The 16,754-nt window shown below is 50.2% G+C and overlaps 6 protein-coding genes across 6 annotated transcripts; 4 read left to right on the forward strand and 2 right to left on the reverse strand.

Moving 5' to 3' along the window:
• The first annotated feature begins 1,144 nt into the window (after window positions 1-1,144).
• On the forward strand, window positions 1,145-3,013 carry BGW36DRAFT_144779 (uncharacterized protein). The gene is made up of 3 exons (XM_046209463.1): window positions 1,145-1,540; window positions 1,609-1,827; window positions 1,899-3,013. The coding sequence occupies exons 1-3, from the start codon at window positions 1,292-1,294 to the stop codon at window positions 2,880-2,882; spliced, it is 1,452 nt and encodes a 483-aa protein (XP_046072837.1). The 5' UTR covers window positions 1,145-1,291; the 3' UTR covers window positions 2,883-3,013.
• A 737-nt stretch (window positions 3,014-3,750) lies between these two features.
• BGW36DRAFT_357914 (proline permease PrnB) lies at window positions 3,751-5,409 on the reverse strand (the record flags this gene model as incomplete). Its single annotated transcript, XM_046213919.1, has 1 exon — window positions 3,751-5,409. One exon carries the CDS (start codon window positions 5,407-5,409, stop codon window positions 3,751-3,753), a length of 1,659 nt encoding a protein of 552 aa, XP_046072838.1.
• Window positions 5,410-6,211: 802 nt separating this feature from the next.
• BGW36DRAFT_375959 (uncharacterized protein) lies at window positions 6,212-7,081 on the forward strand. Its single transcript, XM_046215825.1, has one exon. The coding sequence runs from the start codon at window positions 6,451-6,453 to the stop codon at window positions 6,757-6,759; it is 309 nt and encodes a 102-aa protein (XP_046072839.1). The 5' UTR covers window positions 6,212-6,450; the 3' UTR covers window positions 6,760-7,081.
• On the reverse strand, window positions 6,925-7,461 carry BGW36DRAFT_293664 (uncharacterized protein; the record flags this gene model as incomplete). Its single annotated transcript, XM_046211020.1, has 1 exon — window positions 6,925-7,461. One exon carries the CDS (start codon window positions 7,459-7,461, stop codon window positions 6,925-6,927), a length of 537 nt encoding a protein of 178 aa, XP_046072840.1.
• A 1,825-nt stretch (window positions 7,462-9,286) lies between these two features.
• On the forward strand, window positions 9,287-13,606 carry BGW36DRAFT_293665 (putative jumonji family transcription factor; the record flags this gene model as incomplete). Its single annotated transcript, XM_046211021.1, has 4 exons — window positions 9,287-9,544; window positions 9,609-9,706; window positions 9,778-12,097; window positions 12,170-13,606. The coding sequence occupies 4 exons, from the start codon at window positions 9,287-9,289 to the stop codon at window positions 13,604-13,606; spliced, it is 4,113 nt and encodes a 1,370-aa protein (XP_046072841.1).
• An 863-nt stretch (window positions 13,607-14,469) lies between these two features.
• On the forward strand, window positions 14,470-16,659 carry BGW36DRAFT_460306 (putative GABA permease). Its single transcript, XM_046222087.1, has 4 exons — window positions 14,470-14,700; window positions 14,760-15,060; window positions 15,105-15,665; window positions 15,720-16,659. Exons 2-4 carry the CDS (start codon window positions 14,966-14,968, stop codon window positions 16,630-16,632), a joined length of 1,569 nt encoding a protein of 522 aa, XP_046072842.1. The 5' UTR covers window positions 14,470-14,700; window positions 14,760-14,965; the 3' UTR covers window positions 16,633-16,659.
• Window positions 16,660-16,754: the final 95 nt, after the last annotated feature.

Here is a 16,754-nt window from a genome sequence, read left to right on the forward strand (position 1 = left end):
CTCTTTTATTCTTTTATTCGTTTTCGGTCTTCGGTAAATCAGTTTTTGGCGCGGTAACCTAGAATAATTATTCCATGTGAGTCGGGGATTATCTTTTTCTTTTCACCCTAAATCAGCCACATGGCGGTCCTTAGTTGCAGCTGCCAGCATCAATGTGATTAGAGGATTAGAAGATTAGAAGGTTGGTATTGTTCGAGAGCGCTCTCGGATCCGATGATGCCATTCTATGCAGAATCGAGTTAGAGTGGCGCAAGGGATTTGCTCAGGGGCGAAAGCCTCGTGTTAAGGGTGGAGTTCCTGGCAAGTATGAACTAATTATATCACTTGATGAAATGATGAGCTTGGATCTCTGAGCTTGTGCGCAAAGATAGTGTGACAGTAGAATAGAAGCAGTTCCGACTCCAGCACTGAATATTTAGACGAGGATACAAGCCTCTGTTCCAATTACCTCAGTGTGGATGCGTATTGATATACGGATATACCAAGCACTGGAGAATTGACCATAAGGTTAGATATCACCTTACTATTTCATCATCTTTGGGGTAAGACTCATCTGTCGGTTCTAACTTCTAGATTCATCCCAAATCATATATCCTAACGCCGATCTGCCGTCGCGGCCACGGACCATCGGAATTTAAGTAATGAACTATGCCATTCGTCACTGATCGTCACTTCTTTGAATGTTTCCGCTCTAGGGAGTCTAGAGCAAAGCACAAAAGTATCTCCAGCCAGTAGCCACGCTCTTCGAAGCGCGAGTGAGATGAAGCTATACCGAGATCGGTAGCAGGGCATTGTTTTAGCAAGCGGGAAAGGTGGTCTCGGCCAGATTCCACTTCGGGCATAACCATATCGATCTCGCGGAGGCAAGGATGAGGCCAAATTCAGGAATCGCCATCGAAGCTGAGGTAGTATCCAGTAAAATACTCGTGCTGACCACGTTGTCGACCTACCCCTGGACGCACGCGGGCCATGTCGTTGAGGTAGAGGAATATGCATGGCAAATTGGCCGCCTTTCTGCAACCCGTCGATCAGTCAATGAGAGCTAGGAGATAACGTGAACGGGATTGGAACATTTTGTTGGCTTACGTTCTGATGATGACATTTCTGGACATAGATGCAGCTCGTACTGCTTGCCTTGTCTGCAAGTCGGATTCGTAAGCTTGGTTCATAAACATGAGCCAACTTCCCTATCGTATTCTAGAAGCCTCATCGTACATATAAGGGTCACATGGACCCTACTAGCTGGGGTCAAACAAATTTTGCAATTGGTTGAGCATAGTTTTTGCCTGCGATGAATGGTCAAGCTGATCAACAGACCTCAACACCCAAACAGAAGAGCCTCCGCTCGGCATGCGATACTTGCCATCACAGCAAGGTAAAATGCAGCGGGCGGCTGCCATGCGAGGGGTGCGAGAAGCTTCGGGTGCGATGCAAATACAGCATCTCCAACCGAACAGGAAGGCCAAAGGGGGTCAGAAACAAGAAGACCCTCGAACGTATCAAGCACCTGAGCATGAGCTCTGACTCAGCGCCAGAAACGGTACGTAGACAGAAACAAGAGTACTTCTTCCAGTCCCGTTAAAGATAAGGCATTGATAGGAGAATCAGGTGCAGCCTGAATCCGATGAATCTTCCTTCTTTGCTGTACAAAGTAGAATAATGCCCAAGGAAACCCCGAACCCTCCCATACAATCAGCTGTATTCCAGCCATATTCGGATCCGGATCAGCACGCAAATGCCAGTATAGTGAATCCATTCGATTTTTTTTCCATGTCGGATATCCCGGGATATCTGAATGCAGGGGTCGGAGAGGTTGGAACCGGTGAGGTAATCAACGTTGCTGTCGTCGTGAGGTACTTGAAAATCAACGATCTAATTCTTATCCTTGTTCAAAGCAGAAACATGGAACCTGTGGAGACGAGCCCCTGAGTCCTTCTAGCTTCGAAGCCATCACCACGCACGGATTTCTTCACACGATGGAACAAGACATCCCGTGGCCAACAGACCTTAACCTCTCCTCGGCTGATAACACCACAAAACCTGTCGGTCCTACAAAATACGTGAACGACAAAACCACAACAACCAAGCATGACCGCGACTCAACGTACAGTCAACAAGAGAAACCCTCGAAGGAAGCTCCCTCATCTCGCTCCCGGACGCCATCCATCGGGACCTGTGATTGCCTACAGCAATTAGCTGACCAACTCGCGCAGATCAAGGCCTTGAGCAGGGTTGCCGAGCCACTCAAAGCAGACAGTATCCTGTCAGTGACGCGGGAAGCCCTCCATCGCTGGAGACGGCAACTGCAGTGCAATATCTGCCAGCAGAATGACGACAAGGACATATTGGTACTTTCTGTAATGGGGTTTCGGGCCATTATAAGTCTCATACGGAGACTGGGACAGGCTGGGGACAGCTTCTGGAGCTACCAGTACAACACCAACACAACCATAAGTAACATCTCACCAATCGAGCCCATCGACACCGATACGTCCTTTCTTGGCATGTATGAGCTATCCCAGGAGGAAAAACGCCTGATGGCGAATGTACTGCTTACCCGAGCACTGAGGGACCTCAGTCGGACTGTTGAGGACGTGAAAGCACGAAGCTCAAAACAATCGTCTCTAGTGCCGACACCGACGAGCAGCGGCAGCAATGATGATAGAAGCACCGGCTCGTCCCTCGGAATGCAGTTTCCCATAAACTCCACTCACATGATGGATATCGATAAACCCGGGTATGGTCTGGACATCGGCCCTGTGATGGATATTCATAATAACGAGTATTTGCAGCGGTCGCTGCAACGCCTGTCCCGTTCTATTGACTTTCTCTCAGACGCCTTGAAGCATCCCCATTACTCCCCTCAGCGGTCTCCTGTATAATCCACTAGTTCACTGTTCTTTCGCGTTTGCAGTATTTAAACTATACCCATGTTACTGCCAGCCAGAATAGATCATATAGATCACTCGATTTCAGACCCCCTGCACAATTTCAACACTTGCAGCGTACCAATTCCAGATCCCAATCACTGCTACTCTACTTACTTCAATGTTGTTGCTCCCATCTGTACTTAAGCCTTATTCTAGAGCTCTTGTGACATACTGTTACAAGGACCCAAAACCACTCCAAGGTACATACGAGTACTAAACTTGTTTTCCATGTCGCTGTGAATATTTTATGTAAAAAAATGGGGATATAATGAGGTAAGTAAGCATGTAGTTGGATATGCCAGACTGACGATGACGTTGAAAGTAACAACATGAGGGGAGAAGAAAGCCTACAAATGCTAGATTCACGTGACCGATTGCCTCAGGCTGCAGGCATATTGGGGGGAACAACATTTTATCGACACTTATCAATATAATGATAACTATGGAAATATTTTTTCCTGACTGTAATTTTAGATGTGTAAAACCTAATAGTTGTAACGATATAATCTAGCTAACGGTGAATATCTCTATATATTGTGGAAAAAATGAGTTGGACATATAAGACGAAGAACGTTGCACTTCGTGTGACTGGGTGCCCCAAGCAGAGCAATATGTCAACAACATGTATCAATTGATCAATTAGTACCTGTATTTATTCCATATATATCACTTGTTAATTCGATATATCGAGTAAATACTCTACTATCAGAGAATTGCAAAAGGCGAAAGTCATTAACTGAGATTTCCAGGAGAAATTGAACCTCGTGATATCCTTTATAGGTATACGTATCCATATAATTCATATGTGAATATGTAACGACTAGTCAATTATAACCATCAATTTCTTCCACCAGGTATCCCGCACGACTGGCGGCCGTTCCGCAGCAATAATCTCCTCCAAACCCGTCTGCAAATCGACATCTTCCGGCTTCCAGGCCCAGGGATCACTCCAAAAGACGATACGATGCCCAAAATACAATACTAAAAACGCAGGAATACCGATATACGCCGTGAAAAAGCTACTAACAGACCACTTTGACGGGAAAAACACACTGAAACCATTAATCAGGGTCAAAAACACACAGCCCACAATGCCAATATACGCGCCGTACGGTTGCAGCCATGATTTATACGGCCGCTCAACGCCCTGCACGTCGACAGCCTTGCGGAAGCGGAAGTACACGATGCAGCAGCAGATCCAGGATATGAAGCCGGACGAGTTGGTGAAGTTAACGAACCAGTTGAAGACGACGGAGCTAGATGTGCCGACGGATAGGTAGGCGAGGACCGAGAAGAGTGCGGAGCAACTCACAGCGACCCATGGCACCCCCCAGCGGTTGCAGGTTTTGAAGACGCTCGGCGCGTTACCGGACATGGCGAGTCCATATAGAGAGCGCGAGGACATGTACAGGAAGGAGTTTCCAGAGGACCACGCAGAGGTTAGAACAGCGGCGTTGACGATGCTGTCCAAGACAGGGATGCCGGCGTTCTGAATGCCGACGACAAAGGGGGACGATCCGGCGCCGGCTCCGCCGTTGGTGAGGCGCGAGTTGTCGGATGGGCAGATCACGCCGATGGCTAGGACGCTGAGGATATAGAAGAAGACTAGTCGGTAGATATATCGACGAGCAGCGCGCGGCACGTTGCGGCGCGGAGACTCCATTTCACCGCCAGAAATGACAATTAGTTCGGGTGCGAAGATGAAGGCGATGGCGCTCGACATCATGCACTGTAGCAAGCCGACAAACCGGCCGGCGTTGCCCTCTACGATATAGGTGTTCATTGCGCCGGGATGCTTCCAATAGCCGAAGCCCAGGCGCACGCGATTGGGGCCGCCGCCCCAGAAGAGAATGAAGCTTAGGATCAACAAGCCGACTAGCGTCAAGATTTTGATGCTGGCGAACCAGAATTCCGATTCACCGTAGACCTTAACGGGCATGTAATTCAGGAGCACAATCACAACCAACATAATGGTGATCCACACGGCCACATTCACGCCAGGATTCCAGTAGTCAATGACGAGCGACGCAGCAGTGATCTCATACGGCACCAGAATACCAATCGAGTACCAGTACAGATAGCCCATGGCAAAGCCCAGACTGCGCGACACATACCGGAAGCCGTGATAACTCATAGTCCCACCGTGGACGGGCATGTAGGCACCGATTTCCGCAATCGCAGTGACCAGGCAGTAAACCAGCGTGGAGATGAACAGATATCCAAGGAGAAGTGACAATGGGCCGCCGATGGCCAGAGATTGGCCGGCCCCGACGAACAAGCCTGTTCCGATGGTGCCACCCAGCGCCATCATCTGCACATGGCGATTGCGCAGACCACGCTTGGTCTGGGCGTATCGGTCGTCGAGCAAGTCCGCCTCAACAAGAGCGCGCACAGCATTATGCTTTTCGCTGTATCCATGCTCGTATTCATCATTGGAAGCTGGCGCTGGCGACGCGGTCTCAATGCCGTGGGATGCCATGTTTATTATCGTTTGGACTCGGACAGACGTCACAAACGGCGGGCTTGAGAAGGAAAAACACGGGGCACACGCATTATTTATAGTGGAGAGAAAAAATAGGGAAACGTGGTCAGCATTTCATAATAGCGACATCTAGAGTGGAGAAGGGTCTATTGTTCCCCCAGATACGAGCCTTCCCCGTGGTCCACTACGTCTATTTCAGGGCTTGGCAATCGTGACGCTTTTTATTGCTGGACAGGATGCAAATTCTCAACCGGGTGACCGGCCCGGTGTCATTAGCTTTTCATTTTTTTATATTTTTTATGGCTCAGGCCTCAGCCTGTCAAAACTAACTTCATAGCGTATGGAACTCCCGCAAATCCTGGCAAATAAACGTCGCGCTGGAGCGCCTCGCAGGCATTAGCTGGCACTGGCAAAGATTACGCGCTGATCGGGCTTGCATTGCCTTATTCTAGAAAGCAGAACTTTCTTCTCTTATCATCATCAGCTGCGGGGGCCAAGGCTGGGCGTTTCACTTTGAGTCGGCAGTAGCAGCCAATCAAGTACGCATTTGTGGATGAAGATTGTCAGTTATTGTTTGTCGTAGAGATATATCAATGATTTATGTTAATAACAATAACGCTAATCATAAAGTTATTATGGTCATAAAAATCAAATATATAAATAATTAATAATAATAATAAAATTATCTCAACATTTTTTTGAACAAAGAGAATGAGTCTCCCGGATTGGCTGACATAATCAATCATATCAAATCCATTTGATAGTTTGACATGAATTGTTTCCTCTAACATCACTGTCTAAGTACTTCCAACTAGAAGAGGTTCATGGCACGCATGCCCTTAACCAATTAGTCTCTACTTCATGTTCGATAAACTATTCCCAAAAGAACCCGGTTAGGACGCGCTTTCACCCTCCCAGCAATCGCAATCTGCAAACGCCTTCGATCACGATATCCCATGTCATCAATTTTGTTTCTTAACAATCAAATATGCATCAAAGGCACAATTGTTAGAACAGCTACGACGCTACCTGCAGGAGATGCGCTCAGAAACCCCCACTCCTAAAGTTCAGGGTGTGGATGGTTCTAAGCTGTATGATATGCGCATCCTAGGAGTGTCACGTGGATTCGATCCGTTTGGGAGTATTCAGGATTTCCATGCCTTCCTTACTGATGGTTTTGAGATGTCTACGGAACAGTTTCCTGAACTTAATAGATTGGTAATGATGCATCAAAAATCCAACTTTGCAACCTATTTTACGCCTGGGAATTTGAACATTGCAAATATCCTTGTTCGTGGTGATAACGTGGTTGGTATCCAAGGTAATTGGGAATGTAAAAAAGCATGAAATGCCGACCCATATAATGAGTTTTGGAGGGACGAAGTCGACAAGTTCCTTCAGGAGTACCCTGTGGCCCTCGAGATGGAGCCAATACGCCGACGGTTTTTTGCGGGTTTTTAGCAGTCCCTAATGATTCTTGTTTCCTGCCTACTCTTGCTCGGACCAATGTATCTATGAAACACTCTCTCTGTTCTCGAGAAGGTCAAAAGTTGGAACAGTTCCCGATGCCCACCCTCCTGATCCATCATAGCGTCTCTGCTCTCTCTTTCGGTTAATATAGCCATTTGCAATCTGCTCAATTGCAGTCCAGTCTGTGACCCGAGTGCCCAAACTCTTCCGATCTGCCTCCAAAGCTGCGATGGCATTTTTCACCCAGACTTGACAATTCCATGATGGATCGTCCTGCACAAGAGGAACAGCAGCAAGAGTTGTGCGGAGTTGCGTGTCATTGGTAACTTTTGCGATCAGAATGCGACCAAGTAGCATGTTCGTCTGGAAAAGGGTGATTTCGAGAGCTTCGTATACCCATATGAAATGACCCGTTCTGGATGGATCAGGTCGCTGTATTGCATGATATCGATATCCCCGACTTCCTCCTACCCCCTCCTTCTTCGGTCCCACAATGATAGCCCAGTGAAAAGCGTCAGGATCTCGCCCTCCACGTGCGTAGAGGGCGACGTAAACGCGATCTTTGTTTGAGGCTGGCATAGTGACAGCGGTATGAGATGCTCAGAGATCTAGATTTGATAAAACATAGCTTTCTTTTATCTGCTTGCTTGGATTCGCTTCTCCGTCGCGGTATTGACGCTCTTAGGCGACCAAACATTCAATGGTTGGGTTTGGACATTATTGATTGATAGCAATCTGAGAGGCATTGGTTATTGTTTGCAGAGGCAGGACAGTAATTACATGCACAATGGAGTCATTAATGTATATTATTTTTATCCATATGTATCAATTGATATTCATACCCGGTCATAGCTTCATATCTTCACAATAGAACTTCACAATAGACCATAACTTTAGGAAGGTTCACCATTAAGTCGAGAATAATTGAACTGAATACCGAGCACTATGTATTTTGTCAACAGCATTATGGAGTTCCAAAACAAAGAGTGATTATACCACACTCTACTATCATAAGTACAGAAAATTCAACGTTGACCATAACATATTCTATATATCAATCATGGATTGCCAGTATCACGCTTCGCTTTGGGAAAGCCACGCCTTATATACAATAATAGATCTCGAGTAGGGCATCAACAATTACATGTAAAAGAGATGTCTACTCATTCAAACCTAAGCCCTTATAGGTCATCGTGACTACGTCAGGATAATATAATAGTAGTATAATAATACCAACAACAATATTAAATAATGATTGATGTTGAATATACAATCAGTGGCAAGATTAGACGAACCCTCGCGTCGACTTGCACGCAGCGAATTCTGGGGCATCTTAATTCGCTGAGCCGACATCATCGGTCCAGGCATGCAACGATTTCATGATATACCAATACCAAGTACTAGTTATTATAATTTATGCTAATAGTGATAGGCATTAATACTTTAGTACAGATTATTTAGCATTGCCTGTTCTTGTGATTGCGCGGAAGTGCGTTCTTCCAGATCAGCCGAACGCAGTCACGTGGTGTGCGACGAAGGTCGGCCATCATGCTCAATCTTCCCAATCACAACAATCAAAATTATAATAAAAAAAATAACTGCAGCGACTCTCCTTCGAGTATATTTGATTATTCACTAGTATTCCTATATTATGATATTATTATAATATTATATCTATTCCTCTCTTCTACTGTACCTAGACCATTCCAGGCCCGGTTGAGGATAGCGTAGTGGAGTTTGCTCATTCCTCGCCTCGACCACTCACAGGCCCGCACCAGGGCTGCTCCTTCCGCTTTGCTCTTGCCTTGACTTCAGCCAGGAATGATGAACATCGTCCAGTTCAGGAATCTCATTCAGCAGCCGTTTTCACGTTTTCACCATTGTCACCATTCCATGCACTCTTTATCATCATTTCCGCCCTTGTTGACTGCTCGATTCCTCGCACTGTTCTAGTGCAGTGCGTCAATTGGCACGCCGAACATCGCCCGGCCCACTAGCCGCAGATTGCGACCTTGCATTATTGGCGCCTGGCCTCCTCCCTGCAGCGTGCTCGCTGCAAATCCAATTACGCTTCTTACACCACCACCACGACCAACACCTACCAGTAAACCACCGCAAACCACGCTCTGCACGGTCTTCGCTGCATCTTCTCAAGACCGACCCGACTTGGATGCTGTCGAGTCCGAATCCATCCTTCCCACCGACGTCCTCCGCTCAAACCGGCCGCAATCTCTGTCCTGCCGCGGTCGTCGCTGCTTATCGCTTTTCTCGGAACAGCCTTATCCGCCAAGCCTCACCCTCTCAACACCCCCGACCGCTGGGGACGAACCGTCAATAGCCGTCGAGCAGCGGTCATACAGGTCCGACGGCAGCGCATTTGACCCCGACTCGAAGAATATCAATCATGGCGACTGCGCTGGATGCGGCGCCTGTCGCCGACCAGCTGCCTCCTCCTCCCCCAGCCCCGGCCGAAACCACCACCAATTCCATCACTCCACCGAACAGCGCCGACGGCAAGAAACATGCTCCTGAGGGCCTCCCTACTGAGCTGTCCGACCTCGAGCTGGATCACAATGGCGCCGCTCCATCGGTCGAGCCTGTCGAAGAAGACATCGAGCCTGATCACTACTATGAAGGAGGGAAAATCCCCGTTTTTAAGCCGGTAAGTTGGCGGTGAGATAGACTGCAAGATTGCGGAATTGACATTTTTGTTTCTACTACTACAGACTATGGATCAGTTTCGTGATTTTCAGTCTTTCATCCAGAAGGTTAACAAGTATGGAATGAAATCTGGTATTGTCAAGATTATACCCCCGCAAGAATGGTATGCTCTTTATTTCTACTCTGCCTTACCGTCTGTCTACTTGCCAGATCAACGGTCTGATCAGTCTACAGGAGAGATTCACTATCGCCCCTTGATGATCCAGTCAAATCCATCCGTGTTAAGAACCCTATCATGCAAGAGTTTCATGGTGCCCATGGTACTTATACTCAGGCGAACATTGAGAAGCAAAGATCATACAATCTTCCGCAATGGAAAGCGTTATGTGAAGATGGCAGTCATCAACCTCCAGCGAGGCGAGGCGAACGTCGCCGCAATCAAGAGAAGGCGGTCCGTCCGGCCGCACCAAAGCCTCAAGTTTCTCGCTCGGGGTCTCAGAAAAGGGGACCAGGGCGGCCTCCGAAGAAGTCCAAGGAGCCGAAGATCAAGGAAGAATCGCCCGCAGATGACCAGTCTGAAAAATCCCGGTTAGAGGGTCCTCCGACGCCAGTGTCACCGCAATCGAATCCAGTTGAAACCAAGACCGAAGATCTCAGCGACGGAGAGGAACTGCCGGCTGCGAAGCCAAAAGGAAGACAGCCAAAGTCGGTTTCATCGAGGAGAAAGCACAATCGCGGCGAGACCCTGGACCAAGTGGACGAGGAAGCGTTCAAAGACTTCGACTATCGCATCCACGATAACGATCAATACACGGCGGAGCGATGCGATGAATTGGAGACGGCGTATTGGAAATCGCTCATGTTCAATAACCCTATGTACGGAGCAGATATGCCGGGCTCCCTGTTCGACGAGACTACCACTTCCTGGAACGTGGCGAAACTTCCCAATCTGCTTGATGTTCTCGGACAGAAAGTCCCAGGCGTCAACACAGCCTATCTGTACTTGGGTATGTGGAAAGCCACGTTTGCCTGGCATTTGGAGGATGTCGACCTGTATAGCATTAATTATATCCACTTTGGTGCTCCTAAACAGTGGTACAGCATTTCTCAGGAAGATGCCCCTCGATTTGAAGCTGCCATGAAAAGTATCTGGCCCAGTGATGCCAAGAACTGCGACCAATTTCTACGTCACAAGACCTACTTAATCTCACCCAGCATTTTGAAATCACGGTTCAACATCACCGTGAACAAGGTGGTCCACTATGAAGGAGAGTTCATGATAACTTACCCATATGGCTATCATTCCGGATACAATCTAGGCTACAACTGCGCGGAGTCTGTGAATTTTGCCACAGAACAATGGCTGGACTACGGCCGCATTGCCAAGAAATGTAATTGCGAATCCGACAGCGTCTGGATTGACGTTGGAGAGATTGAGCGGAAGCTGCGGGGCGAGCCAACTCCGGAATACTACTATGAAGACGAGATAGACAGTGATTTGGATGAGCTGGATGGCGCGTCCGACCTGCTCACGCCTCCTCGTAGTGTGCCTGAGAAATCAAACCGGGGTAGAAAGCGCAAGCATGAGGGCGAGGACGGCAAAGTCAAGCGCATCCGTATTCGAGGTGACGTGATTCGAAGGATTCCTTGTCTGCTGTGTCCCAACGACATGGACTACGAGGATCTCTTGCCGACCGAAGATGGCAAATCGCATGCCCACCGGCGCTGTGCCACGTACATTGAAGAGACGTCCATTCTGCGCGATGAGTCTGGGCGAGAGGTCGTCTGTGACATTGATAAGATTCCTAAGGCGCGCCTTGGGCTTAAATGCCTGTTCTGCCGCGAAGTGCGGGGGGCCTGCTTCCAATGCAACTATGGCAAATGCACACGGGCGTACCACCCCACCTGCGCGCTGCTCGCTGGCGTGCAAGTCGAGTTTGGCTCGATTGTCGTGATTGCCGACGACAGCCAGCAGTACTCGGTGGCCAGCGTTGATCTGAAGTGTAAATTCCACCGACAACGACGACACGGCGGGCCCTCCGAGCTCGTCGGCGATGATCGCAAGGTCGTCCAGATTGCCAGCCGGCTGTCGATGGGCGACCTGCTGCAGTTCCAGGTGGACAAGGAAATCAACGGCGCGATCGTGCTCGAGAACCGGCCTGTCGAGCGGACGCTGAAGCTCAAGGTGCTGCCTCGCGGCGACATCATCGAGCTGCCCTACCGCTGGATTCTGGTTGTTCGCAAGACCAACTTCGCTCCGCTGCCGCCAGGGACGAAGCCGCTGCCCGCTCACCTGGCGCGCAAAGCAGAGACGCACAAGGAGCTGTCGGCGGCGGTGCCCATGCCAGGGACGCCGTTCGGCGACGCCAACGCACCCTTCCAATGGGCCGAGTTCGAGCATACACAACTGCCGGCCGAGGCGATCAGGACGGCGGTGCCCGTTGCAGGGCACTTCTGGTATTACCTGGGCGCGACGTCGACGGAGTGTAGGGCACAGTACACGCACAGCCCTAGTGTGACGGTCCACAACCCGCGCGCGAATTTCCTGGACAGCGTCAAGGCACCACTGCCACTTGTTGGCTTTGGCGTTAGCGCGCAGCCGGCGGGCCGACTCTGGCCTGCTCAGGCTCACCCCTCGTCGTCGGGCTCTGGTGCCTCTGGCTCTGCCTCTGCTCCCCCCCACCACCTCTATGCCCCTCCAAACACAACGCTGCCTCGTTCTTTTTCGTCATTGCAGCGACGCCCTTCAAACACTGCAATGACTCCTGCCTACCGACACCTGCCTCCGCATACAAATAATGTCAACATCAACTCCCCCTCCGCCGCTCACTTCTATCCTGCCAATGTCGTGCGCCCCAATCCCTATGCTGCCCTGCACAAGCCCCAGCCCGACCCGCCGACCAACACCTTTGCCAGCGTCCGCGAGTTGATCGCTCGCCGCCGTCTGGCGCAAATCACCGACCATGCAAACGTGTTTGCCGGGTACAAGATTGTCAGCCCGGAGCTGGTCGTCGAGACCCTCCTGGGCCCCATGGGCTCTGTGCCGCCTCCGAATGGCATGGAAAAACTCGAATTGGCCATGGCCCAACAACGTGTGCAGCCCAAGGCCCTGGACGGCACCCTTCTGCCGCCGCAGCCTCTCAACATGCGGTCGGAAGAAGTCAGCCGGCTGCTGCAAATGCTTCGCTTCTCCGTCGTCAGCCATCGCGACCGTCTCGATGTCATCCCCAAACGCGAACCCGAATACATTAAACAAGAGCCTTTTGATCGCCCCAACTATGCCGCCGGTCGGGTGGCTGGGAGGTACCCGTACCTGGAACAACAACAAGCCCAAACGCCCACCGTGTACCGATCCCCTTACGAGTCGCCCTTTGGGCTGGCCGAATGGACCAAGAAGGAATATAATCTCATCGAGGAAGAGCCTTCCTCCAAACCATCGTTGGCCAATGACTTTTTCGCGTCGCTGTCGCCGGCCGACCAGGAAAAGGTGGTCAAGGCCTGTGGTAGCTGGGTGCAGGAGCGGATTGTGGACCGGCCCTCAAGCCATAGCCGACAAAGCTCGACGTCCAACTTCAGGTTCTCTGCTGCGCTGGCCCAGCAAAATAATAATCCTACCATCGACATCACCACTGTTGACGATCTGCCGATGACAGAACTGGACCGGCTCGATCGATTCGACTTCCCCTTGCATGCCGACTCGCCGGCGTCTAGCTTCAGTCGGCCGCACCTAGTCGGCTTCCCTTCGCCGCACGACTTCAATGGCCACGCTGACCACGACTCCTCGATCGTCCCTCGACATCTCTCCGACCATCACGACCTCTTTGGCGATCAACAAGCCAACACACGGTTTTGGCAGCACGGTCCATGGGCGCCTGCGGGAGACGGCACGACGCCGATTGAAGAGAACCGGCCTTTCTTTGGACCTCATGAACGACTGAAGCACGACTACGCGTCATCCGAACTGTCGCTCGGACGAGGCGGTCCCGGGTCGCTGCATTCTGTCGACATGGCGGGGTTTGGCATGGACACTACCGAAGATTTTTGTTCGGGGCTCAGTCCATGACCTCTTCCTTTCTGTTGTTTCTGTGACTGTATCTGAATGATGACTGCATGATCTGGGCGTTTACTTATTTTTTTTTTCTTCTTTCTTCACATCCCATCACACACTGTTTATACCTTGCCGATGTGATTGATGATGCCTTATGACCCCCTCGGCCCTGCCGAATATTGTTTGAGCTATTGAATGAGCCTTGTCTGGCCGATCTATTACCGACGGCAGCTGTTAGATAGATACACCGCGCTGGATGGATGGGAGGGATTCTGCTGAAAAGTTTTGATTCATCACCTTGTCTTCACCTCACCTTCACCCTTCACCCTTTCACGTCTCACTCGACCTCGTTTTCCGCCACCTTGTCCACACCACCACCATCCAGCAGACGGTCGGCGCGGCCTACTTTCGCCCGCCATGTTTTACTTACCACTTACCTCACGAGTTGTGCTATTCACAACCAACGTACATTAGAACAAAAACAAACACAATTTCAAAATGCTTCTCCTTCACCTTTACTATCTCGTCAAATATCTCACTACTTCAGTTATCAGCGGTAACAAATACCGCGTTGTTATGATGGAATGATAATGATGTATATATACATAGCCTAATAATAATCCATTTTCGTTATAAATCATTTCTTATTGCATCTATATATCTATATTATATTTATAAATATACTCTTGTCTGTACAGTGCAGCTGTTTGAGACACCTTAGGCTCAGGCTAGTACTAAGAGTCTACTCTTATCGCGTCACGCCGAGTTCGGCGCTGCTATTAATATTAATTGTGCCACTACCCGTTATATCATGCAGTAGTCTATAGGCTCTATTATTATTAATTCTATTATTTAATTCTATTGCATTTTCATTACTTGACAAGCTAACTACACACCACACTACAACACACCGCACTACCGTTACATATGCCTTGGTACTACTTAGTTAGTAGTCTACACGGTGAAGATGAACAAAGTTGTCGCACTCGACATCAACCAAACCACCCCCATAATGCGACGAGGCTCAAGCGCACACTGGAAGCCAAAAACTGCATTCCAGAAAGCGAGCCCTAACTCCTCTCTCCAGTAACCGGAAGTAGTTTCTACAGGTAAGTTCCACGCCAATTGTTGCCCCTCTGGGACAACGGGCTAAGGTTGCCTGTTGCAGTTACGCGCATCCAGAGGAAGGAGTGTGGAGGATCTCCGCTTGGCCACTTCTCCGCATTCTAGTCCTGCTTTGCTTCCTTCGCCTTTCTGCGGAGGAGTGATCGTCTATAACTCTGTTATATTACTGTCGTTCCCGTTGAAATCTGACTGTACACGATCTTTGAATGTCTGCAATCTGAACTTGTCTATCTCTGCTGGCACGCGACCATGGGATCGTCCAGCCAGGCCGACGCCGCGCTCGAGCGCATGGGATACAAAAGCGAACTGCCGCGACACCTGAGCATGCTGAGTGTTCTGGGGCTGTAAGTCTCCTTCCTTTCTTTGCAGGTGTTGCTGACCGACCCAGCTCCTTCGCCATCATCGCCGCCCCCTTCGGCCTCAGCACAACCCTCTACATCACCCTGCAAGACGGCCAGTCCGTTACCGTGCTCTGGGGCTGGGTCTTCGTCACGCTCATCTCCATTGCCATCGCCGCCTCGCTCGCCGAGATATGCGCCGTATACCCAACCGCCGGGGGCGTGTACTACTGGAGCGCCATGCTGTCCACGCGCGAATGGGCCCCGCTCATGTCCTTCATCGACGGCTGGTTGACACTCGTTGGGAACTGGACGGTGACGCTGAGCATCAACTTCTCCGGCGCTCAGCTCGTTCTCAGCGCCATATCGCTCTGGGATGAAAGCTTCGTGCCGAATCAATGGCAGACTATACTCATGTTCTGGGCAGTGATAGGCTTCTGTGCGCTGGTTAATATTTTTGGGTCCAGGCATTTGGATCTGATTAACAAGGTCTGCATTTCCTGGACGGCGGCTAGCGTGGTTATTATTTTGGTTACGCTGCTCACTATGGCTGATCATCGTCGGTCTGGCGAGTTTGTCTTTGCACACTACGATGCGTCGACGAGTGGATGGTAAGTCTAACCTCACATACCGTATTATATAAAAGTATATATTAACTTTTTCAGGCCCGCTGGATGGGCCTTTTTCGTCGGCCTCCTCCAAGCTGCCTACACACTGACCGGCTACGGTATGGTCGCAGCGATGTGCGAAGAAGTGCAAAACCCACACCTAGAAGTCCCTCGTGCTATCGTCCTCTCCGTCGTGGCCGCCGGCATCACAGGCCTCCTGTACCTCATCCCTCTTCTCTTCACCCTCCCCCCCGTCGAGCTCCTCCTCGGCGTCGCCAACGGCCAACCCATCGGCCTACTCTTCAAAACTGTCACTGGCTCTGCCTCCGGCGGGTTTGGTCTGCTCTTCCTCATCCTCGGCATCATGCTCTTCGCCGGCATCGGCTCCCTCACTGCAGCCTCCCGCTGCACCTACGCCTTTGCACGCGACGGCGCAATCCCAGGCTTTAGGGTGTGGTCGCAAGTCAACACTACGCTCAACGTCCCCGTCAACGCCATCCTGCTCTCCACCCTCGTCGATGCTCTCCTTGGCCTCATCTACTTCGGCTCCAGCGCCGCCTTCAACTCCTTCACCGGCGTCGCGACCATCTGCCTCTCCACCTCCTATGGCGTCCCCATCCTAATCTCCGTCCTCCGCGGCCGCACCGCAGTGCAACACTCGCCCTTCTCACTCGGCAGATTCGGCTATGCAATTAACATCGTCACAATCATCTGGATTTGCCTCGCCGTAGTGCTCTTTTGTATGCCCGTCTCGCTCCCCGTCACAGCCGCCGGCATGAATTATGCGAGTGTCGTGTTCGCGGGCTTTGGCATGATTAGTGTGCTGTGGTATTTCGTCTACGCGAGGAAGAAGTTCACTGGTCCTCCGGTTATGGCCGATGAAGTGAGCGCACAGGTGGGCGTGGTGAATGGGAAGGCTGTTGGGGATCAAGGGGAGGAGGGCGAGGGGGTTGAAAAGGTGGAGTTGTAACATACATCATACGATCTTAAAATGTGTTTGTGTAGATATTGTATGTAGTTGTATATACGATGTCAGCTTGATTTTATTAACGTCATGTTAAGACATGTTACATGTACTACATATGTACATCA

This window comes from Talaromyces proteolyticus, assembly GCF_021365285.1.
Source record: "Talaromyces proteolyticus strain PMI_201 chromosome Unknown BGW36scaffold_5, whole genome shotgun sequence".
Taxonomy (NCBI): Eukaryota; Fungi; Ascomycota; class Eurotiomycetes; order Eurotiales; family Trichocomaceae; genus Talaromyces; species Talaromyces proteolyticus.